General features: G+C 56.8%; 4 protein-coding genes across 6 annotated transcripts; 3 read left to right on the forward strand and 1 right to left on the reverse strand.

The window, feature by feature from the left end:
• Positions 1-886: 886 nt before the first annotated feature.
• Positions 887-6,944, reverse strand: Znhit1 (zinc finger HIT-type containing 1). 2 transcript variants are annotated; one of them, XM_026396913.2, is made up of 5 exons: positions 6,827-6,944; positions 1,876-2,046; positions 1,463-1,542; positions 1,184-1,353; positions 887-1,098 (listed from the first exon to the last, which is right to left on the reverse strand). In XM_026396913.2, exons 1-5 carry the CDS (start codon positions 6,843-6,845, stop codon positions 1,077-1,079), a joined length of 462 nt encoding a protein of 153 aa, XP_026252698.1. In that variant the 5' UTR covers positions 6,846-6,944; the 3' UTR covers positions 887-1,076. The 2 variants fall into 2 exon arrangements, with proteins under 2 accessions (XP_026252698.1, XP_026252697.1); XM_026396912.1 differs by lacking the exon at positions 6,827-6,944 and adding an exon at positions 6,098-6,161.
• Positions 6,945-7,014: 70 nt separating this feature from the next.
• Plod3 (procollagen-lysine,2-oxoglutarate 5-dioxygenase 3) lies at positions 7,015-13,923 on the forward strand. Of its 2 annotated transcripts, XM_026396903.2 has the most exons (19): positions 7,015-7,145; positions 7,515-7,606; positions 7,728-7,864; positions 7,971-8,134; positions 8,266-8,378; positions 8,533-8,596; positions 9,063-9,160; positions 9,333-9,434; positions 9,578-9,703; positions 9,810-9,931; positions 10,133-10,237; positions 10,351-10,476; positions 10,737-10,878; positions 10,990-11,103; positions 11,264-11,332; positions 12,208-12,312; positions 12,717-12,863; positions 13,137-13,262; positions 13,505-13,923. In XM_026396903.2, exons 1-19 carry the CDS (start codon positions 7,031-7,033, stop codon positions 13,658-13,660), a joined length of 2,223 nt encoding a protein of 740 aa, XP_026252688.2. In that variant the 5' UTR covers positions 7,015-7,030; the 3' UTR covers positions 13,661-13,923. The 2 variants fall into 2 exon arrangements, with proteins under 2 accessions (XP_026252688.2, XP_026252687.2); XM_026396902.2 differs by having other exon boundaries at positions 10,737-11,103.
• A 2,098-nt stretch (positions 13,924-16,021) lies between these two features.
• Positions 16,022-17,929, forward strand: LOC113188551 (2-acylglycerol O-acyltransferase 2-B-like). Its single transcript, XM_026396908.2, has 6 exons — positions 16,022-16,142; positions 16,322-16,500; positions 16,608-16,812; positions 16,975-17,149; positions 17,250-17,434; positions 17,734-17,929. The coding sequence occupies exons 1-6, from the start codon at positions 16,061-16,063 to the stop codon at positions 17,886-17,888; spliced, it is 981 nt and encodes a 326-aa protein (XP_026252693.1). The 5' UTR covers positions 16,022-16,060; the 3' UTR covers positions 17,889-17,929.
• Positions 17,930-18,317: 388 nt separating this feature from the next.
• Mogat3 (monoacylglycerol O-acyltransferase 3) lies at positions 18,318-21,242 on the forward strand. The gene is made up of 7 exons (XM_026396907.1): positions 18,318-18,509; positions 18,732-18,839; positions 18,925-18,995; positions 19,239-19,443; positions 19,729-19,903; positions 20,733-20,935; positions 21,026-21,242. Exons 1-7 carry the CDS (start codon positions 18,395-18,397, stop codon positions 21,178-21,180), a joined length of 1,032 nt encoding a protein of 343 aa, XP_026252692.1. The 5' UTR covers positions 18,318-18,394; the 3' UTR covers positions 21,181-21,242.
• The last annotated feature ends 4,894 nt before the right edge of the window (positions 21,243-26,136 follow it).

Here is a 26,136-nt window from a genome sequence, read left to right on the forward strand (position 1 = left end):
TTCAGAGAAAGGGAAAGCAGGTCCCCAGAAAACACTGTCCCAAAGAGCAGTGAAGAGCCTAAGACAGTGCCTGGCATTGTCCTAGTTGCCATCTCATTAACATCTTATTAAGGTCATTTGCTCAACAAATACTCCCAAAGCCCCTGCCTTGCTGTGGCTTAACAATGCGACTCCAAGGAGCTTATGGGATTAGGGTTTGCAATCCTCAAGATGAGGCACAGAGAAAGCCTGGCACCCCAGCATGCAGCGCCACCAGGCCAGGAAGCTCTACGCTGCAATCCCCACGTCTTCCAGGAACTTCTGGAGTCAGGGCTGCCAATAATTTGACGCCCCTGTGACAACAGGGGCTTCTAAAGACAACTGCTTTCTCAGACAGGGGCAGCAGGGACAAAGGCTCACTGGCCACTCCCACTTAGCTAAGCTCCAGATAAAGTCAGGACTGGCACCTTCACAGTAGCATCCTATACCCCGGCTCTAGCCCTCGCCCAGTTTCTGTTACCCAGCCCTGGAACCTACATGTACTTCAAAAATATTAAGAGGAACCAGAGAAATCAAAAGCAAAACCAAACTAAATCAATGCTGAAGAAAGAAGGCCTGGCCCCCCTGGGTCTGCAAGTGAGGACACCTGCCCACAGCCTTGGTGTCACCTGGGCTTTCTCACAGAATGGTGGCTTCTGCTTCAAGGTAGCTGGATTTCTTATGGACTGTGAAGACACATGGATCAGTTAAGAAAGGCTGAGGCAAGATGACGGAGTGGCTGGAGAATGGGACAAAATTCCCCATGGTCAGACACAGAAGGGGGGCAGCGGCAAGTGGCAGGTCAGAGGAAGAGAGCAGGTGGCCCATGACCCTCACCCCCAAACACCCCACGACCAAGCAGGGAGGCTCTGGGCACCAGGCCTTTTATTACCACAGCACTCTGCAGGCTGGGCCCACCCTGCTGGACGACCCCGGAGACAAGACTGGCGGTCCCTGTAGGGACAACAGAGCTGTGCTAGGGGAGTGCGTGGCTCCTCCCTGTTCAGGGCACTTCCTTGGTGGTACATGGAGGTCCTTCCTCTCTGGAGACCCCAGGCTCAGACAGTCCACTTCAGACACCTGCAGGCAAACAGGAAGAGGAAGAGGAAGAGGTCTAGGGAGCCACAGAGGGGCAGTGAGTGTGGACAGGGAGGCCACAGCTCACCTGGTCTCCTGGTGGGTGCCCAGACAGCGCACCGTGCAGTACCGCGCTCCGCAGCTGACGCAGGTGTAGGGGGAAGGGAAGCCGCACACAGCACAGAAGGGGCGCTGGGGCCGGGACGGGGGCCCTGCGCAGGCCGTCAGGTAGTTGGGGCCCTCTGCCACGCTCAGGTTCTGCAGAGACAAAGCGGGTGGGCTCTGTGAGCCTGACGCAGCCAACACCTGCCAGGCAGGATCTCCAGGGGCTCCCCCTCCCCACGGTCCTCTGGCGTGCCCTTCTCACCTGCTCCTCCAGCAAGGCCTGGAAGTTTTTTCGGAAGCGAAGTTTAAAATGATCACCTCGAGTTTTCTTTTTTTTCTTTCCTAGGAGACCAGAGAGATGAGTCACTTGACAATTGCAGAGAAGGAGCAGCTCTCTCTGGCTTGCCACAGGGGTGCAGTCTGTCTGTCCCGCCCTACCAGCCTTTGCCCTTTACCCCACTCCCCCAGTCAGGCCCCACCAGCTCTAGGTACCCCAGCTCTGAGGCCCACGTCAGCTCATCCACTCTTTCCTTACTCTGTGTACAAGAGAAACTGAGACGCAGTGACTCATAGCCACGAGGGCCAGCAGACGCCCGGGTCAGGGGCCTCACGGCCCAGTGTCCTTCCACAGTCCTGACCTGGGCCTGTCCCTCCCTTCCTCCTCGTCCGCCTTACCAGTGTCTGCATCATCGTCAAACTGAGGCAGCCTCTTGCCGAGCTGGGGGAGGCCTGCGTGGGGGTCGTCCTGGAAGTTGTCATTCTCCAAGGCCTCGAGCTGCCTGTTGATGCGGCGCTGCCGGGCAGCCCGGTCCAGCACCCGGCGCTGTCCAGGGTCCTGGGAGCGAACTAGATGTGGCAGGGCAAGAAGAGTTATGGCCAGAGAAGAGGGACACAGGGAGGCAGCGAGTGTGGACGGGAGGCAAGATGACCAATCCCCCCAAGACACTGCGGGGTGACTTGACTATGGGCAGTGGGTGGAAGATGGACACAGGTGGTAGCCACGGTCCTCTGGTCTCATCCCAGGCCCCAGGCCCGTGTCCCTGTTTCCCACTGTGTCAGACCTCTGGCCCTGCTTCCTCCCCAGCCAGCAAGACTCCTTTAGTTCCTCAAGCTGCTTCCCACATTTTCCTAGCACTTCCTGCTTCCAGCCAGTGAAGCCTCTCACTGTGCCGAAGCCACACAACTGTGCCCAAGCCACACAACTGTGCCCACGTGGAGGCACGGAGCACCAGGGTTCCCCAGCTCCACTGGGAGGTGCCCTTGACCAGCGTCTCTCCCCACCCCTAAAGAAGCAAGGAACACACACTCCCCCTTCAGACCACCCACAAACACTCCTGCTGGGCCCACCCTCTCCACTCTCCAGGGGCCTGTGACTGAACCCAGCCCTTCTCCTCCAGCTTGAGTCCATCCCTAACCTCAGCACCCTCCACCGGCCTCAGCTGGACTTTCCCTTCAGGAGAATAAATTGCTGCCAGCGTGTCTACGCTTCCAATGGCCTAATCTTTTCCCTTCGAGAGGGTCTGAGTGATGTCCTCACCTCCCACCTACTCCTCAACCTCTAGCAACCTGACTCCTGCCTGACTTCAGTGCTGGCCACGGGTGACCGCCTGGGGCCACTCCAGAGTGCATATCTAGCTCAGTTCTTCGTCTTGCATGTCTCTGCCCTGTGACCGTGCTGCCCACCCTCCTGGGGGTAAAGGATCCCTATTTCCTTGGCGTGGCTCCAGCTTTCCTCCTTCTCCCTCTCTGGACTCTCAGTCTCCCGTCTTGGCTGCCCCTGAGCCTTCTCTGCCCACCCCTTCTCCCTCTCAGTCTACACCCTCTTCCCTGCCCCTGAGCCTTCTCTGCCCCTGAGCCTTCTCTGCCCACCCCTTCTCCCTCTCAGTCTACACCCTCTTCCACAGGGCTCTGCCTATAACCCACATGCAAATAACTCCAAACATGATCGTCTTGGCCCAGAATCCTCTCCTGAGCTCCAGAATTGGCTCCAGGACATCAGCACTGACCCTCTGATTATTGCACCTCAATATGGAACATCTTCCATCCAAGTCTGCCTCTCCCTGCGGCCAGAGTGAACGGACGCACTGCGTACATCCACACAGAGCCCTAGCAGTCCACTCATCCTCTTTGTCACCCCATCAGCTACTCGCCAGGTTCTGATAATTCTACACAAAATATCTTTGTTTATCAGACAAGTACCAAGCGTGTGTTCATCATGACAATAGCAGCAGTGCCAGCAGCCACCACTTGCCAGACACATACTCTGAGCTAGGCACCATACAGTTGGTCCTCCCTGTCCACAGGTCCCACATCCATGGATTCATCCAACCCCCAGATTGACAATATTTATTCAAAATGCACCTGCACTCAACAGGTACAGACTTATTCCCTAAACAACACAGTGTAACAACTAGTTCAGTAGCATTTACATTGTATAAGGTATTAAAGTAGATAGAGATGATTCAAAGTAAAGGAGAGGATACACACAGGTTATGTGAAACCATTACACCATTTTATATGTGAGACTTTAGCATCTATGGATTTTGGTATCCAGACAGAGGGGGTGTCCTGGAACCAATCCCCCATAGATTCTGAGGGGTGACTTACTAAACAATTAGCATAAACTGAATAATTTAATCATCACAACAACCCTTTGAGATAGGTATCAGTTCATCTCAACTTACTGATGTTTGGAAGTTAAAAAATGTTTCCAGGGCTAGGGTTGTGGCTCAGTGGTAGAGCACTTGCCTAGCATGTGTGAGGCACTGGGTTCGATTCTCAGCACTGCATATTATTTAAATAAACAAAATAAAGATCCATTGACAAGCAGAATGTGAATATATATATAATACAACTAGAAAAATATATATATAAAGAAATATTTCCAGAGTTTGCACAACTAGTAAATGGCCAGGTCAGAATTCAATCCCAGAACCAAGCAACATCAAAACACACATTTTTTTTTTTTGTTTTGTTTTGTTTTGGATTTGGTGGTATTGGGGACTAAACCCAGGGGTGCTTCACACTGAGCTACACCTTCCTCCCCACTGAAATTTGCAATCTTCCTGCTTCAGCCTCCTGAGTAGCTGAGATTACAGGTGTGTGTCATCATGCCTGGCTTAAAACACATGGTCTTGCCGGGCCTGGTAATGAACATCTGTAATGCCAGTGGCTCGGGAGGCTGAGGCAGGAGGATCACAAGATCAAAGCCAGCCTCAGCAAAAGCAAGGTGCTAAGCAACTCAGTGAGACTCTGTCTCTAAATAAAATACAAAACAGGGCTGGGAATGTGGCTCAGTGGTCAAGTGCCCCCGAGTTCAAACACACATGGTCTTGATCACTGCATGATGCTGCTTCCCTCCCGGGTGCCGAGTGCCGGGCAGCACCTGAGCAAGAGCATACAGTCTTGCAGGAGCACAAAGGATTTTAAAGAACAAGCACGTTTGGCTAGGAAAGTACTAAAAGCTTCGGAGCATAAGACAGAAGCCCCCACTGCGGCCCTGGGGTTTTAGGGAAGGTAAGTCTAGCTTGAGGCCCAAGTCATCAGTAGCCTGGTTGGGGGAACCAAGAAAGCTGGGTGCCTTTAACAAACCGAGGGAAGTTCAGCAAGACCAGCATGTAAAGCAAGTGGGGCGGAAGCTGAGATAAAGGCATGCCAGGTCCTCAGAGTTCTACCTCTAGATATTTAAAGGAATTTGAACTTGGGGATTTTACAGGTGAGAACAATGGAAAGCCAGTGGGGAGGTGCAAGTTAATTTAGCGGTTACTTCCTTTCCTCGGGACTCCTCAGTATCTCTTTAAGTGACCTTCCAGTCTCTAGACCTGCTTTCAAAAATAAGGTAACCACTGATCACACGTGGTTACTTATATTTAGTCTAATTATGAGAAAATAAAAATTTAAAATTCAGTTCCTTGGTTGTACTAGCCACATTTCATGTGGCCAGTAAGCCACATGTAGTGAAAGTCCTACTGTGGATTGAACTCCAGAGACACTTTGTCACTGAGCTACATCCCCAGCTCTTTTTATTTTGAGACAGAGTCTCAGTAAGTTGCTTAGGGCCTTACTAAATTGCTGAGGCTGCCCTTGAGCTTGCAATTCTCCTGCCTCAGCCTCCTGAGTCCCTGGGCTAACAGGCAGGCCACCACCAAGCCTGGTGGAACACCCCACACTCAACAGCACAGATTAAGAACATTCTCATCATCACATAAAGTCTTACTGGACACTATTGCAATCCATCTGCCTCGCTGAAGCCAGAACTGCCTTTCTAAAAGATAAACCTGCTTGGTCACGCCCCTGCCTTAAAAGCTTTTGATGGCTCTCCACTGCCTCTCCATGGAGTTCAACTTCCTCGGCAGTGTATGGAATGCTTTTCAAAACTTCACCTTTTCCCATTCCTCTGGCCACTGTTTGCTTGTAAGCTCCAAACTTTAAACAGGCTTCCTAAGCGACTTGCTTTTTCTTGCTCCTCTGCCTTTGGTCGCGGAGTGCCCCGCACCTCTGCGGTGCGAAACCTTAACCCGCCTTTCAAGGCTCAATTCAAGCGTTTCTGTTTCCTTCCAAGCCTTCCAGGTCTCCCTTTCTTAGGAGCTGGGGCGGGTGCCTGTGCCCAGGCGCCGTGCGCCGCTCTGCCATGGCACCTATCACTCTGAAGGGCAATGCAGGTCCGGGTGTCCGTCCCGCTCACAGAAAGCCAGTTCTGGGGTAACAGGGCTCTTTCTCCTCTCCATCCTCAGCGCCAGGGTTTGGGCAGGCATCAATAAAACTGAATGAACGGTTTAGGGGGCTGCCCGAAAGACCTGAGAGTCGGTGAAGAGATTTGAGACAAATAACTGAGAAAGTCCCAAGTCGGGTTTGGACTTGGGAGGCCAAGGGGTCTAACCGCTGGGGGCTCACATACCCGAAGTTTTTTTCTCCACCATTTGCGCAACACAGCAGCCGGACGAGCCTACTGCGCACGCGTACTAAATAGGCAGCAGTGGTTTAAAAAAGAAAATCCTACCACTTCCGGCAGCGTGCGTTTGTGCGCGTGCGCAGAACCAGCCCCCACCGCTTGTAGTCATTACGTGGTGTTCCCTTGGAGACAAGAAAGCTTTCCGCCATGTTTTATAGGGGCAAAGCTACTTCCGGTCTCAGTGTACTTGTGCAAATTTAGTGAAAGACCCGAAATGGGAGTCTTTCGAGAAATATTATTGTCCTTGGGTCCTTCAGAAGATGTTGCCATCCCAAAGACATCCCCTGAAGTATTTCCCCGGGGCAGTAGATGGGGCGGCCTGGACTGCGGAGGAAAGCGGCCTGGCTGGAGTGGGCCGACTGAGAGGTCCTTGCTGACCGTCTACCCCAAATCAGCCTCCAGCTTCCCAGGGCCGCAGTCCCGCCGCGGACTCCCCGGCCTTCTCCCTCCTTGCCGCCCCTGCGCCTCGCTGCCCCCGTCTTCCGCCCGACGGCCGCGCCCGCGTCCCGCCGGACCCTCCGCGCCCGATCACTTCCCCTCCGCGTTTTCGGCTGTCGGGTGGGCGGAGGGCGCGGCAGGCTCGGGCCGCAGCCTCTCCCCCTCCCCGCCCCGCGGCCGGCCGCCCCCTGCGCGCGCCCCGCTCGCCCCGCGCCCCGCGCCCCGGACAATCCTCGCCTTGTCTCGGCGCCTGCATCTCCAGTTCTCCGGGGCCTCAGGTTACGCCTTTTTTCCAGGGCGGAGCCCCAGCCCCGCTCCTCCTCGCAGCGGGCGGCTCCGCAGCCCGGGTTCCCCGTTCCCAGAACCTTCTCCCGAGTTGGGATCCAGACGCGCAGCCCAGCCTGGTGCGGGCCCGCGTGCGGCCCCGGCCTGCTCCCCGCCATGGCCTCGACCGGCCCGGGCCGCCGGCTCCTTCTGCTGCTGCTCCTGCTGCTGCCGCCGCCTCCTGCGGCCTCCGCCTCCGACAGGCCTCGGGGCAGCAAGCCGGTCAACCCAGGTGAGGACCCCGGAGCGCCAGCGGGCCGAGCGGGCGCTGGACGGACAGTGTCTGCCAACCTGGCCGGGGAGGGTCGGGGCTCCAGCCCCGCACGCGCCTGTGGGCGGTATCACGCGGCCCCTTGCCCACTCCCCACCCTGAACTGGAGTTTTCAGCCTCTCCATGCAAACTGACCCCGAATTCCTGGATGTCACTCCCACCTGGCTCTCACTGGGGTCAAAAATGTACCTGGGTGGGGAGAATTTAGAGGGAACTGGAAAGAAGAGGAAAAGGACCGAAGTGGAGTTAGGGAAAGGGATCGATGGGGTCCTGCAGAGAGTCAGGCACGTGGCTAGGAAGTCTCAAGTACCCATTCCTGGCTGACCTTAGAGAAGCTGCTGGTGATCACCGTGGCCACCGCGGAAACAGAGGGATACCGGCGCTTCTTGCAGTCTGCTGAGTACTTCAACTATACTGTGCGGGTGAGGAGGGGACCCTGGGTGAGGAGTGGGCTGAGAACTGGTGCCGGGCTCCCACGGTGAGCCTGGGCAGCCCTCAGTCCTTGTTGATTGGATTCCTCCCTGGTATGTGGATCTCCCACAGACCCTGGGCCTGGGAGAGGACTGGAGAGGGGGTGATGTGGCTCGAACAGTTGGTGGAGGACAGAAGGTCAGATGGCTAAAGAAAGAAATGGAAAAGTATGCAGACCAGGAAGACATGGTCATCATGTTTGTAGACAGGTAAAAGGGCCAGGGATGGGGGAAAAAGGAGAGGGTGAACATGAGGAGGGATAAAGATGCTGAGGTTCCCAGCGGTCTCCTGTTCATCCTCCCCTTCCTTGCTCAGCTATGATGTGATTCTGGCTGGCAGCCCCTCAGAGCTGCTAAAGAAGTTCATCCAGAGTGGCAGCCGATTGCTGTTCTCTGCAGAAGGCTTCTGCTGGCCTGAGTGGGGGCTGGCAGAGCAGTATCCTGAGGTGGGCACGGGCAAGCGCTTCCTCAACTCCGGTGGTGAGTGGCAGAGTGCCTGAGATAGAGGGGCTAAGAGTGTTCCAGGTGCCTGGGGGCTGGAGGGACAGTGGGGCCAGGCCTTTAGGGACTTTGGATTTTGAAATCACCACCTCCCCTGCCCCCTCCACCAGGATTCATTGGCTTCGCCCCCACTATCCACCAAATTGTCCGCCAGTGGAAGTACAAGGACGATGATGATGATCAGCTCTTCTACACGAGGCTCTATCTGGACCCCGGGCTGAGGGTAGGTGGGGCCAGAGAGGGGCACTCAGCCTTGTGCCTATGGGAGGCCTCTGCCTGGGGGAGGCAGACGGAAGGGGATTTGGAGGTGTAAAGAGAAGAGGGTGGGAAATGATATCATCCCACCTCCCGTTCATCTCCCTGCTCATCCCATCCAGGAGAAACTCAGCCTTAATCTGGATCATAAGTCCCGGATCTTCCAGAACCTCAATGGGGCTTTAGGTGAGGAGGAAGGCACTGGACGGTGGGCGACGAGGGGCCTACTGCTCGGGGTCCTGATTGGGAGGGGCTCCTGGTGGCCTGTGGCTCCCCTGAGTAAACCGCACTGGGCCAGCCTCGGTAACGAAGCAGCAGTGGGGCTTGTGCCGAGGTGCCAGCCTCCGAGATCTCACAGGGGAAGGTGCCTGGCTGTCTACCCTGTACCGATCCTCGGCCATGTGGACACTGGATCCTGAGGGCTAGTGGCTCACCCCAGGTCACACAGGAAGCAGGTGGAGCTCCAGGGTGGCAGTGCCTGGTCAGAGCTCTGGGGAGAGCAGAGGTTCCTGTCCCAGTGGAGCCACCGTCTAGGGGCCTTGCCGCCCAGGCACCCTCATCTCCTGGAGAAATTGGGACCCCACATTTAGAAGAAGCCATTGCTTGGCAACTCCCAGAGAAAGGGAATGTAAAACCTGGCCTTCCTCCCCAGACGAGGTGGTTCTAAAGTTCGATCGGAATCGTGTGCGCATCCGGAACGTGGCCTATGACACACTCCCCGTCGTGGTCCATGGAAATGGTCCCACTAAGGTGCCCTTGTCTGCCCCATGCCCTGGGCACTCCCAGCCCCCTCCAAGTCCCTGAGCAGCAGAGGTGCCGGGAGAGCTTCCTCCATACCCTGCTGCCCCGTCCTCTGGGCCGACCTCCCTCACATTGCCCCTGCCCTCCTCCACCCCAGCCACTCCCCGTCTCTCCCTCACAGCTGCAGCTGAACTACCTGGGAAACTATGTCCCCAATGGCTGGACTCCCCAGGGAGGCTGTGGATTCTGCAACCGGGACCGGAGGACACTCCCGGGGGGGCAGGTGAGGAAGGGAACCAGGTTGGGGTTCCAGAGCACCCTGAAGTGTGTCAGGCAGGGGAGCTCTTGGGAACCCACTGGCCGGCAACGGCTGAGGGGCAGAGGGGCCTGGGCTCTCCTCTGAGCTCCGCTGTTTGCGCCCCCCAGCCTCCCCCCCGGGTGCTGCTGGCCGTGTTCGTGGAACAGCCCACCCCGTTCCTGCCCCGCTTCCTGCAGCGGCTGCTGCTCCTGGACTATCCCCCTGACAGGGTCACCCTCTTTCTGCACAACAACGTGAGAGCCCCAGTCTCTCCCCGGGCCCTGCCCTGCCTGCAGCCCGCTCCCCTTCCCGCCTCGCCACCCCCGCAAGCGCTCAGCCCGCCTCTTCTGCCTGCCGCAGGAGGTATACCATGAGCCGCACATCGCAGAGTCTTGGCATCAGCTCCAGGACCACTTCTCAGCTGTGAAGCTGGTGGGGCCAGAAGAGGCCCTGAGCCCAGGCGAGGCCAGGGACATGGCCATGTGAGTGAGACCTGGTGGGGAGGGTGCGGGCCGCCACCCTGGACCACTCCATGGCCACCTCCACAGACAGCAGAGACCCTGGGTAGGGGCAGGACCATCCCTTTTCTTCCCCTTGGGGTAAAGAGGGGTCCCACACACCCCCTAGTCCCCTCCCCTCTCTGCTCCCTGTTGGGCTCATCTGTGTGGGTGTGTCACCTCCAGGGACACTTGTCGGCAGGACCCTGAATGTGAATTCTACTTCAGTCTGGATGCCGATGCTGTCCTCACCAACATGCAGACCCTGCGCATCCTCATCGAGCAGAACAGGTGGCCCCGCCCGGCTGGGCACCCCACATGCCCTGGCACCCCTAGCCACCTCACCCCTCCCCCCCTCAAGGCTCCCCAGGCCTCTGCCCAGCCCTCACCCCACCTGTCCACAGGAAGGTGATCGCCCCCATGCTGTCCCGCCATGGCAAGCTGTGGTCCAACTTCTGGGGGGCCCTGAGCCCCGATGAGTACTACGCCCGCTCCGAGGACTATGTGGAGCTTGTGCAGCGGAAGCGCATGTGAGTCTTCCAGGGCGGGGTCCCTCCTCCCCTGTGCAAAGATCGGACCCTCGCCCTGGCCCCCACTCTCAGGTCTAATGTGGCCACTAGGCAGCTGTGTCATGGCTGTGGGGTAGGTCCCAGCTGTGGATCAGGTGGCTGAGACCAGCAGTGCTTGGCAGACTCCAGGGCTGGGGTGTCCCGAGGAAGAAGCCTCTGGGATGGACTGGGCAGAATTGGGGGGCCTCCCACCTCGCTGACCCTGGTATCGCCACCTGCAGGGGCGTGTGGAACGTGCCCTACATATCCCAGGCATATGTGATCCGTGGGGAAACCCTGAGGACAGAGCTGCCCCAGAGGGAGGTGTTTTCTGGCAGTGACACTGACCCGGACATGGCCTTCTGTAAGAGCCTGCGAGACAAGGTGAGCAAGCAGGGCCTAGGGTACAGGGCCTGGGGCTGGGTGCTGGGAGGCCGAGGGGCAGCCACCGAGCATCACCTCTGCCCCTCTCACACCCACCCCACCCTGCGCCAGGGCATCTTCCTCCACCTCAGCAATCAGCACGAGTTCGGCCGGCTCCTGGCCACCTCCCGCTATGACACTGACCACCTGCATCCCGACCTCTGGCAGATCTTCGACAACCCCGTCGTGAGTGGCCCTCCCTCAGGGAATGCTCCTTCCCTGCCCTTGGCTAAGGATGTCACCAACACACAGGGGCTCCTGGGAAGGTCCCATGTTGCCGGGGTGGGGGGGTGGCCCAGAGAGGGTGGGAGCAAGGCTCCTCTCAGGCACCCCAACATTTCCCCAGGACTGGAGGGAGCAGTACATTCACGAGAACTACAGCCGGGCGCTGGACGGGGAGGAGCTGGTGGAACAGGTGAGCTGCTGGGGACTGCCTACCTGGAGACCCTGCTCCTGGGTCCTCCACTAGGACTGGCAGTTCTCAAACTGAGTTCCCAGGGACCTGGGGGTGCTCTGCTCAGGCAGGAGGGAGGCAAAGGCTGAGCAGGTGGGCCTCTAGCCCCAATCCGGGCGTCAATCACAGTGATTCTCCTTTCATCTTTTAAATACATAGATGTTTCTCAACTTAGGATGGGGCTGCGTTCCCTTAAGCCCATCGTAAAGTCCTCCGTCGTGAGTTGAGGACCCTCCATGTTGGTGTAATCATACCTTTAGAGAGGGCTGTACTGCTGGGCACAGTGGCACAAGCCTGTACTCCCAGCGACTCGGAAGGCTGAGGCAGGAGGATTGCGGGTTCAAAGCCAGCCTCAGCAACTTGGTGAGGTCCTAAGAAAATTAGTGAGACCCCGTCTCAAGATAAAAATCTAAAAATAACGCCTGGGCTTATAGCTCAGTGGTGGAGCACTTGCCTGGCATGTGTGAGGCCCTGGGTTCGATTCTCAGTACCTCGTATAAATAAATGTATGAAAAATAAAGGTCCATCAACAACTAAGCAAACAAAAAAAATTAATAAACATGTCTATGAAGGCTGGGGAGCTCAGTGGTGAAGTACCCTGGGTATGACCCCAGTACCAAAGAAAGAGGAGGGGACGTGCTGCTGGGAGCCACTGTGCCAGTGCCGGTGGGGGGCTGGTCCCTCTTGCCATCTGTGCCCTGCCCCTCCCCCCTCTCTGCTGACCTCTCTTCCTGGCCCGGCCCCCACTCGGGTGGCCCTCCCCGCCCCTCTGCCTTTGCTCACCTGTGTGCTGCGTGTCCCCCATGCGCATCTCCCAGCCCTGTCCCCCTCTGCAGCCATGCCCGGATGTCTACTGGTTCCCGCTGCTGTCAGAGCAAATGTGTGACGAGCTGGTGGAGGAGATGGAGAGCTATGGCCAGTGGTCGGGAGGCCGGCACGAGGTGAGGGGAGAGGGGCCGGGCTCCCACAGGCGGACACTGGGTCTGGCAGAGAGACCGTGAAATCGGGAGTGGGTGCAGTGAGGGGGCCCAACTGGGAGGGAGGCCCAGAGGCACCACGACGTCCACTCAAGGCATATTCAGTGAGCTGCTGGCCCAGGTGGCACAGTGCAGGGGCCAAGCCCACAGGCCGGAGCCAAGCAGGGGCCCTTGGGTAGCCGTGGGAGGAATCTGGGGCCTTCACTGCAGAGGCCACAGCTTCCTGAGACTCCAGGCATCAGCGAGTAAAGCTGAGAGAGAGACCAGAAAACTGTTCAGATGGAGGGGACATGAGCGTCAAGGCCTAGGGACAAGGGAAGGAAGGAGGCCGGTGCTGCCCCCAGGTGCTCAGTGCCCACTGCCTTCAGGATTCAAGGCTGGCTGGGGGCTATGAGAACGTCCCCACCGTGGACATCCACATGAAGCAAGTGGGCTACGAGGACCAGTGGCTGCAGCTGCTGAGGACGTACGTGGGACCCATGACTGAGAGCCTGTTCCCCGGCTACCACACCAAGGTGGGCTCCGCCGTCTCCCCCAGCTGGGGGTCTCCAGGCAGGCCACTCATCCCCTGTAGCCCCTGGAACCCCATGGACTTGGGTCCCAGCAAGGAGCTGCTACAGGAGGCAGCCCAGGGCGGGGAGCGGCCAGGTGGAGCCCCAGGGCGGCCTTGATACTGGTCAGCATCAGGCCCTTCCTGGCCCCTCCTGGACAGGAGCTCCTTGTCATCCTGTCAGAAGAGTCCGTGGACCCCCAGCCCTCCCTGCAGCCTCTCCCTCGTGTCCCCACAGACCCGGGCAGTAATGAACTTCGTGGTCCGCTACCGGCCGGATGAGCAGCCCTCTCTGCGGCCACACCATGACTCGTCCACCTTCACCCTCAATGTCGCCCTCAACCACAAAGGCCTGGACTATGAGGTGAGCCGCGGCCAGCCCCACACACACCCGCACTTCAACCTGGGCCTCCAGCCCCTGCCTGGGCCTTTGGGCAGTTCCCCAGGTGTTTTGTGAGTGTCGTCTCCTGGATCCCTTCTGGGGGCACCTCCCTCTGTCCCCCTGGCCTGTACCACAGCCCTACCTGCCAGGCCCCCTCGGACCTGCTCACCCCTCCATCCCCCATGGCTGCTCACCACTCCTTCTCTGTCCCCTTCCCTCCCCAGGGAGGTGGCTGCCGCTTCCTGCGCTATGACTGTGTGATCTCATCCCCGAGAAAGGGCTGGGGGCTCCTGCACCCTGGCCGCCTCACCCACTACCACGAGGGGCTGCCCACGACGCGCGGCACTCGCTACATCATGGTGTCCTTCGTCGACCCCTGACGCTCAGCCACTCTGCCAAGCCTTCCCTGCCACCGTGCCTTGGGGGGCCTGCCCCCCCATCCTTGGAGAGGTGGCTCTGCCCATCTCCTCTCTTCCTGAGTATGTCCCTTGCGCCTGGGACAGAATGTGTCACCTCACCCCACCCAAGGCCCTCTCAGGAAGCCCCTGGAGCCCCACTCCACTCTGCAGCCCCCGGGGCTCATGGGAAAGGGTTCCTGGAGTCCCCCTGTGATAAATTATTAAGGTTTCTCAGCCCCCTCCCAGTAAAGGAGGATTTGTAACTCTCGGGTCCATGTGTCATCTTTCATCTACCTGCTGACCTCGTCCCCCTTCCTGGCACCCAGAGGAGAGGGGAGACCCTGATTTCCTCCAGAGGGAGGAAGAGAAGCAGGGTGTTCCGCCTGTGGAGGGGCCTGTGGAGGAGCCTGGCAGCTTCCCGGGGGCCCACATCCTCTATCCCCTTTGCTGCCTGAGCTGGAGAGTGTTTGAGAAGGCTGCAGCACCCGAGGACGCAGGGTCAGACTCAGGGTCAGGCGCAGATGAGAGCCCTGAAGAGGGAGGGTGGCGAGCACTGAGCCAGGCTCCAGGGACGGTGCTGGGGAAGCAGATCCCTCCGGAAGCTGGTCTCCAATAAGGAAGGACAGGGTGGAACCCTGCCTGCCACCTGCCAACAGCTGGGACCTATGCTTTTACTGGGACAAGATCTGGAGAGCCCTCTGGAGGGAGCCCTGGGAAGCTTCCTGGAATAGAACTTGGAGCACGCTCAGGGAGGGGGACTCCTGAGAGCTGGTCTGGAGTCCAGCTTTCAATCCTTAATCCTCACAGCCAGCCCAACACTAAATCCTCTAGACTTATCTCCCCTTGAAGCCCTTTTCAAACTCAACAGGCTTGTTTATCTATTCTGGGACATTCCTGCCTCTGGACCTCTCCCCACCCAAAGCTAGGATCCTCCCCTCCCTCTCCCTGCCCAGCCTCCCTGAAAACCTCACTACTGACACCTTCCTTACTGGTAGGGGGGCTGGTCATCGCTCCCCATGGGTGAGCATCTTTCTGGCCAGACTTCCAGAAAGATGTCCCTCTCACTTCATCTGCCACCACCCTCATGCTGTGACCTGTGGGTGAAAGTGGGCTGGGCAGGGACAGGAGAAAACACTCCTGGAAGGGTCCCTGGATGGGGAGGTCTGCAGCAGAGTGAGGCAGGCAGGGACAGGGACAGAAGGAGTACACCCAGGCTTTGTGACAGGGCCTGATCACCGGAAGCTGGCTGTGTCTGTCTTCTCCATTCATTTATTGACACCTGAACTCTAGGTGCTGAGTGAGTCACATGATGGGCATGATAGCTGTCCTGTCCTCTCCTCACTTAACAGTCTGGAGGAGATGACCTTAATAGGAGAATTGCCCCAGAGATGGGAAAGTATTTTATGGTAAAGAGCAAGTAACAAAGGCACCTGTGGGGGTGGGGATGATCAGCCATCCCTAAAGAAAAGACATTCAGCAGGATGCCTGGTACATCCCAGCAGCTTGGGGGCTGAGACAGGAGGATTGGGAGTTGAAGGGCAGCCTCAGCAACGGTGAGGCGCTAAGCAATTCAGTGAGACCCTGACTCTAAATAACATACAAAATAGGGCTGGGAATGTGACTCATTGGTGGAGCGCCCTGAGTTCAATCCCCAGTACCAAAAAAAAAAAAAAAAAAGAGAGAGAGAGAGAGAAGTGACATTCATACTAGCAGCTCAGGAGGCTGAGGCAGGAGGATTGCAAGGTCAAAGCCAGGCTCAGCTCAGTCCAAGAAAATTAAAGTGACATTCCCTCACTCATCTCCACAGGCCTCTGGTCAATATTGGGGATAGGTCAATACTCTCATGGTGATAGGATGCTCAAGAGCATGTCCCACTGTTTAGAAGGCCCTGTCTCCAGGGGTTCATCAATCTTTAGCCATTCCCACAAAGCCCTCCTCTCTGGAGTGACTCCCCCTACTGCCCCAGAGGCCTGAGCTGCTCCTTAAGGAATAGGCCCTGCCCCCAGGATCAGGCCTGGTGACTATATAAGATTTTCAAGTTGTTCTCCCTGGTGTCCAGAGCCCTGCCCTTCACAGCATGCCAGGATCTCGACTGGCCTGGCTCCTGAAGAGGCCTGGGCTCTGACCACCAGGACACTCAAGGCCTTTCTCCAGGCTCCTGGCCACACCCCAGTCATTTAGGTGTGGTCCTATTGGTCATAGCCTGTGGGCTCAGGGACTGATATTCCATCTCATTCAGGCTCCAGAGGCTCAGGGGGCAGGTCAGCAACAAGGGCGGAACCTGGGGCGGAACCAGAGCCAGGGGTCAAGGTCAGTGGATTGAGCCAAAAAGGAGGTCGATAAGCGTTTGTAGATTGTCCCTATGTGACTTCCCTCTGCGGAATGGAGGCCTCTCCCAGCCTCCTTTGCCGGAGTCTCCAAGCATTCGCGGTCCTGCAGTGGGTCTTCTCCTTCTTGGGACTGGGTGAGTCCCCAGAGCCTGAGGATCCAGGCAAACCTGGCACGTGGGCTCAGCTTCCCCGTTCTCCAGAGGAAGACAATGTAGGGCTCTTTGGGCTCCCGGATGCAGCGGAACTAGGAAAGGGCTGAGGGGAGGCTGGGCTTGAACACCTGAGCCCTGAGTGCGCCTCCCTTGTTCTCCAGGCTCCGTGTGCCTGGTGGCCCTGCTCCTGGCTCTCCTAGGCCGGGCCTGGGTCCTGGTTGTCCTTTACCTGATCTGGCTCTATGGAGACAGAAGCACACCCAGGGCTGGCGGCCGGCGCTCAGCCTGGGTCCGCAACTGGGCCATCTGGAGACATTTCTGTGACTACTTCCCCATATCGGTGAGGCCTGGGAAGGTGTAGTGGGGATGGGGCTTCAGGACACTCTTGGGACAGCCATCCCCAAAGCCCAGTCTCACCTGCTGGATGGGGTGCCCTCTGCTCCCCAGCTAGTCAAAACCGCAGAGTTGGATCCCTCCCGGAACTACCTCTTTGGCTTCCACCCTCATGGCGTCCTGGTGGTGGGGGCCTTCGGCAACTTCTGCACCGAGGCCACCGGTTTCTCCCGCCTCTTCCCTGGCCTCAGGCCACACCTGCTCATGCTGCCCTGCTGGTTCCAAATCCCTATCTTCCGGGACTACATCATGACCAGCGGTAAGGAGGAGGAAGTCCAGGCTCAGGAGCCTGACCCCAAGCCCCCGCTGTCATTTACTGGTTTCTCCCCTCCTCTCCGGGCTCCTAGACCCAGCTCCGCCTTCCCAGTGTCTTCCCCTGAAAACCCAGGCGTCGAGTCCCCTAACCTCTGCCCTCCTCCAGGATTGGTCTCCTCTGACAAGGCCAGTGTTTCCTATCTGTTGTCCCGTCCTGGGGGCGGCCAGGTGGCCGTCCTGGCCGTGGGAGGGCCCCTGGAAGCGCTGGAGGCAAAACCCGGAGCCTTGAGCTTGCGGATCCGGAAGCAGAAGGGATTCGTCAAGGTGGCCCTGGAACACGGGTGAGGAGCGTCGGATGGCTGGGGGGTCCACACGGGCTGCCCACGGGGAGGAGCACCGCGCGCCCCGCGGCCGGGGTCAGCGGTGCGCCTTCCCCTCCAGGGCCTCGCTGGTGCCTGTCTTCTCGTTTGGGGAGAACGAGCTCTTCCGGCAGTTCCCGAACCCCCGGGGCTCGTGGGTGCGGAGGGCGCAGGAAGCGCTGCAGTCACTGCTGAGCGTGGCCCTGCCGCTGTTCCACGGCCGCCTGGGCCTCCTGATGCCCTTCCGCTCGCCCATCCACACCGTCGGTGAGCCCGGCCCCTGCGCTCCCGGCCCGGCGCCTGCTCCCTGCTCCCCTGCTTCCCGGCTCCCGGGCTCCCCGGCTCCCTGCTCCCTGCTCCCTGCCCGCCGCGCCCTGGTTAGGCCCTGGTGTCCCGGCTCTGCCCCACGCGTCTGGCACGTCGACCTCGTCCTCCGGGCCGGCCTTTTGCAATCGCCCCAGGCCCGAACTCTGTCCTGGCCGATCCCCGTGGCCAGCGGCAGGGAGGGGGGGCGGCGGGCCGAGCATCCTAGTGACTGGCCCTGTCGCCTCGGGTTCCTCCCGCAGTGGGCGCAGCGATCCCAGTGCAGCGAAGCCCGCGGCCCAGCCGGGCGCAGGTGGACGCACTGCACGCGCTCTACGTGGAGCGCCTCACGCAGTTGTTCGAGGAGCACAAGGAGCGCTACGGAGTCCCCGCAGACAGGCACCTCGTCCTCACTTAGGCGCTCCCTGCTGGCCCTGCCCTTTCCCCTCGGTGACCGCAGGTGGGGGAGTGGAATTAAAGATCGGAACAGACCCACGTGTGTGTGTGTTTGTGCCCGGTGGGGAGGTCCAGCGCGCGCCAGCTCTCCTGGGGAGCCTTGACTCCCCCAGGGACCTGCAAACAAGTCTTGCCAGGGGCCCCTGCTCGGCTGCAGTGGAGATCAAAGTCTCAGCTGGGATCCAGGCTCCCCACTGGGACCCAGTGAGGGGGCTGGCCAGCTCCTACCTGCCCCCTGCCCACCTCACCTCCTCAGGCACCGGGTGCCGCTCCTCCCCTGCACACCCACTTCCCCCACTCTCAGCCCCGCCCAGAGGCCTGCCCAGACCATCTGACCGGAAAAAGTTCAAAGATTAGACCAAAAAGCCTAGAGACGGCTGAGGCTCCAGGTCCAGAGATCTCCCCACACCTCCAGGGGTAACCTGCCAGCAGCCAGAGTGCCAAACCTTCATCATCGGTCCTGCTGGAATGGGCGGCTCCCAGGTCCTTCAGTCCTCACCCTCCCTCCAGGGGAAAACCCTGCAGAAGCAGGCGCTAGAAGTAGCAGGTGCCTACCAATATGTGCTGACCGTCATCTTCATGGGTGAGTGAGCAGGGTGGGGCATGGCTGCAGGGAACCAGGTCACAAGGGCACTGAGGGCCTGGATGCCCCTGGGGCCAAAGGACACGGCCAGGGCCAGAGGAGAAGGCCAGGGCTTGGTGTTGGAAGCTGGGACTGTGGGTGCGGGCGGTAGGGAGGGGAGAGGCTGGACCTAATGACAGAATTGCAGAAGCCAGTCTGGTTTTCTGGGTCACCTCCCCCCAGGCCTGTTCTTCACCCTTCTCATGGTCTACCTCCTCTTCACGCCTCTCTGGGCCTTCTCTGTCCTCTACTTGGTGTGGCTCTACCTGGACTGGGACACACCTAACCGAGGTGAGCTCTGGACAGGGTCCCCGGTGGTGACAGAAGGTAAGCGGGTGCTGCCAGGGACCCTTCCACCCCCATCTCTGCCCTGCAGGTGGAAGGCGCTGCATGTGGATGAGGAACTGGTCGATTTGGAAACACCAAAGAGATTATTTTCCAATCAAGGTGATGGGTCTCCACCCAGAGAGAGGGGTCACCTCCCCCGCCACATACCTCCTCACCCCTCCCCATCCTGGATCCTGTACCCTGCTGCCAAAGCTCAGGCAGTGGCTGAGAGAGTGGGCTCTCCGAGTTCTTGACCCCATCCTAGGACCTTGACCTCTGAAGCCTGTTGAGGCAGAGGACACCTCTTCTTAGCTGGTGACTTACCCGCTGTGCCCCCTCCTCATCTTGCCCAATACCCTGCAGCTAGTGAAAACAGCAGAGCTGCCCCCTGACCGGAACTACGTGCTGAGCTCCCACCCACATGGGATCATGGCCAACGGCATCTTCTGTAATTTCTGTACCGACAGCAACAGCTTCTCCCAGCTCTTTCCTGGGCTTTGGCCCCATCTGGCCACTCTGGCTGGCCTATTCTGCCTCCCAATCTACCGAGAATACATCATGTTCAATGGTGAGCTTGAAGTTCAACGGGAGGAGGCATACAGAGGCCAGAGGGCTCTCCCCGGCCCCAGAACTCCCCCCACACCAGGACCCCCACTCAGGACAGGGACCTGGCCTGAGCATTGGCAATGGGTCACAGTGGGCCCCAGTTGGGGATGCTGGTGCAGGGATGGGGGAGGTGGGGTTTTGAAGGAACGGAATGTGGGGCTCTCTCTTCCAGTACTAAAGGGTGGGGCTGAGGGGCTGGGGAGTCTTGGGGGAGGTGGTGACTGCCCCCCGCTGCTCATGTCCACAGGATTGTGTTCCGTGAGCCACCAGAGCCTGGACTTCATCCTGTCACAGCCCCAGCTTGGGCAGGTGGTGATCATCCTGATTGGGGGTGCCCAGGAGGCCCTGTATGCAGTCCCAGGGGAGCACCATGTCGTACTCAGGAGACGCAAAGGCTTCGTACGCCTGGCCCTGAGGCACGGGTGAGTGGACGAGCAGGAACCGGTGGCTGGCTGAGGGACCTGTGCTTCCTCAGCCCCTGATATCGAGGTCCCTGTAGCTGGGACATCTGGAAGCTCCTGTCAGCCCTGGAGTATCTTTCTCTCTGACCAGCGCTGTCCTGATTCCCCCAGGCCCCCCTGCTGCGAGTCAGCAGCTCAGAAGCCCTGACCCTCTCTCAAAGGTCAGACCTGGGACTGAGCAGGGACATTCTCTTGCTGTAGGTCAATAGAAAGACCAATTGAGAGAAGGAATATGGGAAGGCCACATGCCACACGACCACATGCCACGAAATGCGAGCCCTTTCTTCTAACTCATGTGCTTCGAAAGGCCTTGGAATGTGGCGTCAAGAGGCCTGGGGAGGGCCTTGCTGCCCCTCAAGGTGCTTGTGTGGCGGCGGCTGTGCAGGAGCTTGGTCACCCACCCTGTGTCAGTCAGCTATCCGTTGCTATGACAAATTATCACTGAGATAATCAATTTATTAAGAGAAAAGGTTAATTTGGCTCACAGTTTTGGAGTTTTCAGCCCAGCATTGGTTGACTCCATTGCTGGGGGCCACTGGCGAGGTAGCACATCATGGCAGAAATATGTGGAGGCACAAACCACTTGCCTTATGGCCAGACACCAAAAAGAGGAAGGAAGAGGAAGAGTTTAGAGTCTATCTCCTTCAAGGCCATTGCCCCAAGACCCAAGACTTCCCACCAGGCCCCACCTCCTGAAGGCTCCCCTGCCACTTAATAGCACACTCTGGGGACGGAGCCAGCCACACATGGGCCCTTGGAGACACCTTTCCCCTCTTGCCCGCCTTCCCAGGGCCTCCCTGGTCCCCGTGTATTCCTTTGGGGAGAATGACGTCTTCAAATTGAAGACCTTTGCCGAGGACTCCTGGCAGCATCTGTGCCAGGTCACCTTCAAGAAGCTCATGGGCTTTTCTCCTTGCATCTTCTGGGGCCGAGGCCTCTTCTCGGCCAACTCCTGGGGTCTGCTGCCATTCGCCGTGCCCATCACCACGGTGGGTGAGTGCCATGTCCCGGGAAGAGAGTCACCCGTGGCCGCGTGGGCAGCAGTGGAGGCCTCTTGCTCACCCGGGTCCCCCTTCCCTGTAGTGGGCCACCCCATCCCTGTGCCCCGGTGCCTCAGCCCCACGGAGGAACAGGTCGACCACTACCACGCGCTCTACATGAGGGCTCTGGAGCAACTGTTTGAGGACCACAAGGAGAGCTACGGTGTCCCTGCGTCTACCCACCTCACCTTCCACTAGACCTGGCCTTGGACTCCCAGCTGAGCCCTGAGCCCAGGGTTCAAACACCTCTACTTCCTGCCGCTCTATCCTCCAATAAACGCCAGTTCTAGAAGCAAGCTTGTCTAGCTTTGTTGACCCCTCCCCTCCCGATAAGCCGCAGAGCTGCTGTGTGACCTTGGATAGGTCTCTCAACTTTGCTGAGCCCCTCTGTAAATAAAGACCATGGCTCAGCTAAGAGCTGCCAGGCATCAGGACAGAATTGGAGCAGGTCGCTGCATGGAGAGGTATCTTCGAAGAGTGAGCAGGATTTAGGGAGAGGGAGAAGTTAGGGTGGGTGGTGGGACCCCATGGGCAAAACAGAGTGTGATCAAGGACACTTGGAAGATGGAGGGATGGAATGATCCCCGGGGTTGAAGAGAGAGAATTGAATATGAAGCTGGCTTCTGCCCCCCCCCCTGGCTTTTAGATTTCCTAAAATCTAAAAGGATCAAGTGGAGACAGGATTTAATTTTCAGGGTGCTTCCCTTTCCTGCAGAGCCTGGGGCTCAGCAATTTGTGGACTGTGAAGATTATACCAATTAAGGTTTAAGGACCTGGAACAGAGAGGGGCCTACAGGAGGAGCCAGCTCTCGTCCTCGTGGACTGTCCTCATTAAGACTTTATGGCCTAGCCAGGCATGGTGGGTCACGTCTATACCCCAGCAACACCAGAGACTAGGGCAGGAGGACCACAAGTTCAAGGTCAGCCTGGGCAATTTAGTGAAATCCTGACTCCTAATAAAAAAGCAGCCTGGGATGTAGCTCAGTGGTAAAGTGCCCCTGGGTTCAGTCCCCAGAGCCACAAAAACAAACAAGCAAATGAAAAATCTTCAGGGTTTAAGATTCTGTGTGGCCTCAGCATCTGCTAATTTTTTTTTTCTTTTACTAGGGATTTAATGTAGGGGTGCTTAACCACTGAGCCACCTTCCCAGCTCAGTGGTTAATTTTGAAACAGAGTCTCAGTACGTTGCTGAAGGTCTTCCTAAATTGCCTTGACTGGCCTCAACTTGCAGTCCTCCTGCCTCAGGCTCCCAAATTGCTGGGATTATAGGTGTGAGCCATCACCCTGGCTACCCTACCCTCTAACTTGTATCATTCTTATGTGCCGACTGGCTCTGTGTCTGTAGCCAGGTCTAGAACAAGAATAAACTTGTCAGGATGTAATTGGAACTGTACCTTCGCCTGCCTTCCATTGTCCCATAACTTGTGGAAGAACTTCCCCTTGTCCCTGGAGGAGGATCTAGCAGTTCCATGACTCATCTGCTCAGCCTCAGATACCAAGTTCTACGTTCCTGTCCCACCCTCCCGAGTTTCTGGAATTACAGGTGTGTGCCACTACACCCATCTTTTACACTCTTTTTAAACCAGGTGAAATCTGATGTGTAATTTACACTGCCAATATATTTCAGTTTAGATGCTAAACATCCATTGGAAACATGTGACCCTCCGTGTCTTAGTCTACTTGGGCTTCTACAACAAAATACCACACTCTAGACAGTTCACGAACAACAGAACTTGACTTCTTATGGTTCTGGAGTCTGGAAGTTGAAGATCAGGGGACACCAGATTCAGTGTCTGGGGAGGGTCCAAACACCTTCTCACTTAACCTTCGGTAGTGGGAGGGACAAGCGTGTCTCTTGGGTCTTTTTAATCAAGGCACTAATCCCATGCACCAGGGCTCCATCCACAGGACCCGGTCACCTCAAAGCCCTCTCCTGGCATCCTCTCCAGAGGGAGGATTTCTGTGTGAATCTGGGGAGGGCATAAACATTCAGACCACTTCAATATATACACAGAATATGTCAAATTCACAATTAAAAGAAAAGATTCACAATTGAGGAAGTTATCCTGAACATTCCTAAGTTTTCCAATAACCGAAATCAATGACTTAAAAAAAAAACTATATTAATTAAAGTTAGCTTAAAGATTCAGTCCGTTGGTTGTACCACACATTTCAGAGACTCAGTAGTCGTACGTGGCTAATGGCCACCTTAATGGACAGGGCAGTCCACAGGACAAGCAGGACAGAGGAATGTGCTAGCAACACCCTGAGGCTGTGGCCAGTACAGGGCCCTTGGTGGGGGGCTGGGGTGTAGCTGAGTGCTCCCCTAGTGTAGCCCCAGCTCGATGAAAAAAGAAATAACGATCCAGATGGAGGAAAATTGTATAGGAGGACAAACAATCTTATTTCTTCAACAAATAAATTGCAAAAAGAGAGACAGGGAATGGGGGTGGAGCTCAGTGGTACAGTATATGATTAGCTGTGGGTTTAATGCCCCAGAATGGGGGGGGGGGAAATAAATATCAACTGTGTCAATTGCCTATTAATTTGTAACAACTTAACTGCCAATCTAAAAGCTCACAGCAATAAACATATATTGCTGCAGTTTCTGAGGGTCAGGAATTGGTCGGGGCTTCACCCTGAGTTCTGACGCTAGTCAGGAGATGGCAGAAAGCTGTGATGGTCTGCAGGATCTCCAAGCTCAACCAGGGCTAAAGGCTCCACTTCCAGGTTCACTTATGTAGCTGCTGCCAAGCTGAGTTCTTACAATTGGACTGAGACCTCAGTTCCTTGACAGAGAGGCCTCCCCACAGGCTGTTTCTCAAGACAAAGAAGATGGTTCCCCCGCCAGAGCCAAATGGACAGAGACAGAGAGGCAGAGATAGAAAGAGACACACAGTCAGAGACAGAGAGGGATGCTGTCTTATTTTGTGTTGCTATGACAAAATATAGGAGGCAGGCTACTTTGTAAAGAAAAAAAGGTTTATTTAGCTCATAGTTCTGGAGGTTTAAGATCATGGTGCCAACAACTTATCCACGCTGGTGAGGGTCACGTGGAGAATAGCATTACGATGGTGGGAACATGTGCAGAAAATTCAGGGGAGGTGTTGGGGATACTTAACTCCTCATTCTCCAGGGTTCTAAAGCAGACCCAGGAGAACAACCTACTCCCTTGAGACAGCATTAGCCCATTCATGAAGAGCCAATGACCTAATGACCTTCCATGAGGCCCCACCTCTTATAAAGCCTAGCTGCTCTAGAGGAACACACTGGGGACCACGCTTCCCACACAGGGACCTTCAGAAGACAAGCCACATGCAAACCAAGTCAGAGGCCAACACAAAACGGCAGCCTTTCAATCTAGAATCCCATCTGCCTGATGCTGCCGGTCACGCAGACCAACCCAGGAACCGTGTGGAGGTGATCCTCACTCCTGAGTCCTGACTGCAGAATAAAGAAGAGAGAGGCCTCTGCTCTTCCAAAGCACAAGCTGCAAGGTATCCCCCTGGAGAATTACAGCTCCAGTTGGCTAGATGATAATTCCTACCATTAACTGAATTTCTGTGCCAGAAACACTACACCAAGCACTTCACATACATATCTTATTCAGTCCTTACTGGAAGTTAGGTGCCATGTCCTCTTTATAGCTAAGGAAAGAAACTGTCCCCATGACTCACCGGCCGGTGTGTAGCATCTGTGACACCCTGCTTTCTGGGATGATCTGGATGATCCCTTTAAGTGCTATAATTCTGAGTCAGACTTCTAGCCACTTGCCCACCAGCTCTGTCTTGGGGCCAGCTATTTAACCCTTTGAACTTTGGTCCCCTGTGTTAACCCTTTGAACTTTGGTCCCCTGTGTTATCTGCAAAATCAAATGCTTGTGAAGATCTTAAGGAGATGAACTGCCTGGCTCAGTTCCTGTAAAGCATCCTCTCTTTTATTTTGTTACTTTTTCTAAGTGCGCATGTGCCGTGGAGAGCTGAAGACAGCCTGGGAGGTCAGGATTTGACTCATGGGCGGGGGAATAGCCCAGCCAGAGGAATCACTTGTCACAGAGAGTGGAAGGAGAACCAAGTATCTGGAGAAGAAAACCCTGGTCCCCAGAATCTCAGGATGCAGGGGTCTTCAGGAGACTGGGGAGGACGATTCAAGATGGTTTAATGGAGGGAGGGGACAATGGGAGTCAAAGTGGGGATGAAGAGGGCATGTACAGAGGCAGGGCAAATTCAAATGACAGGGCTGGGGCTGGGAGTGCAGCTCTATGATGGGAGCACTCACCTAGCATGCATGAGGCCCTGGGTTTGACCCTCAGTCTTGGGGAGGGGTGGAGAGAAAGGGGGAGAGAGAGAGAGAGAGAAAGAGAAGAGGAGCAGGGAGGTGACAGGGATCAACGGTTCCATCTATTGATGATAAAGCACATCTAGTCAAGAAAGGGGACAAACCATTAGCTCTCCCAAATAAAAGACTGAAATAAACCAGCACCAAGGGTAAAATCCACATGCAGGACCCAACCATAAAGAGCAAAGAGCATTTACAAAACCCAGAGAAGCCAAAGGACATTTCCAGTATTAATAGCACCAATGCTCACTTGATGGTTTCAAAGTACTTTCCCATCGCTTGTCCCATGGGACCTCTAATGGGTGAGAAGGCAGTGAGATCTGAATACGCAGTCAGAGGACCTGATCATGCCCCTTACCAGCTTCAGGACTGTGCTCGTCAGATTTCCAAGGCTGTAACAAAATACCCAAGATAAACAACTTAAAAAGAGGAAAGGTTTGTTTGTGCTCACAGTTTCAAAGCTTTCTCTCTATGGTTGCTTGGCCCTGTTGCTTTGGGTCTGTGGCAGCACCTTATAACATGGCAGGAGCACATGCTCTCCTAAGGTGACTGGAAGCAAAGGAAAAGAGGAAGAAAATGGGGTCCCCATATCCCCCTTCAAAGGTGTGTTCCTAATGACATAACTTCTTTCCAATGGGCTCCACCTTCTAAAGGTTCTACCATCTCCCAGTAGCACCCCAGGCTGGAGACCAAGGGGGTGGAGCTTGGGAGCTGGGCCTGGGGAGAGGGGGTGGAGCTTGGGAGCTGGGCCTGGGGAGAGGGGGTGGAGCTTGGGAGCTGGGCCTGGGGAGAGGGGAGTGGAGCTTGAGAGCTGGG

Source organism: Urocitellus parryii, chromosome 9, assembly GCF_045843805.1.
Source record: "Urocitellus parryii isolate mUroPar1 chromosome 9, mUroPar1.hap1, whole genome shotgun sequence".
Lineage (NCBI taxonomy): Eukaryota > Metazoa > Chordata > Mammalia > Rodentia > Sciuridae > Urocitellus > Urocitellus parryii.

Excerpts from the sequence above, each read along its gene's own strand:
- Znhit1 (XM_026396912.1), bottom strand. The coding sequence starts at position 6,119 with ATGGTGGAGAAAAAAACTTCGG. Across the intron at positions 1,543-1,875 it reads TGACGATGATGCAGACACTG|GAAAGAAAAAAAAGAAAACT; the intron begins GTAAGGCGGACG and ends CTGGTCTCCTAG. Across the intron at positions 1,099-1,183 it reads GGCACCCACCAGGAGACCAG|GTGTCTGAAGTGGACTGTCT; the intron begins GTGAGCTGTGGC and ends GTTTGCCTGCAG.
- Plod3 (XM_026396902.2), top strand. The coding sequence starts at position 7,031 with ATGGCCTCGACCGGCCCGGGCCGCCGGCTCCTTCTGCTGCTGCTCCTG. Across the intron at positions 8,135-8,265 it reads GCGCTTCCTCAACTCCGGTG|GATTCATTGGCTTCGCCCCC; the intron begins GTGAGTGGCAGA and ends CCCCTCCACCAG. Across the intron at positions 10,238-10,350 it reads ATCCTCATCGAGCAGAACAG|GAAGGTGATCGCCCCCATGC; the intron begins GTGGCCCCGCCC and ends ACCTGTCCACAG.
- LOC113188551 (XM_026396908.2), top strand. The coding sequence starts at position 16,061 with ATGGAGGCCTCTCCCAGCCTCCTTTGCCGGAGTCTCCAAGCATTCGCG. Across the intron at positions 16,813-16,974 it reads GGACTACATCATGACCAGCG|GATTGGTCTCCTCTGACAAG; the intron begins GTAAGGAGGAGG and ends GCCCTCCTCCAG. Across the intron at positions 17,435-17,733 it reads CTCGCCCATCCACACCGTCG|TGGGCGCAGCGATCCCAGTG; the intron begins GTGAGCCCGGCC and ends TTCCTCCCGCAG.
- Mogat3 (XM_026396907.1), top strand. The coding sequence starts at position 18,395 with ATGGGCGGCTCCCAGGTCCTTCAGTCCTCACCCTCCCTCCAGGGGAAA. Across the intron at positions 18,510-18,731 it reads GCTGACCGTCATCTTCATGG|GCCTGTTCTTCACCCTTCTC; the intron begins GTGAGTGAGCAG and ends ACCTCCCCCCAG. Across the intron at positions 20,936-21,025 it reads CGTGCCCATCACCACGGTGG|TGGGCCACCCCATCCCTGTG; the intron begins GTGAGTGCCATG and ends CCTTCCCTGTAG.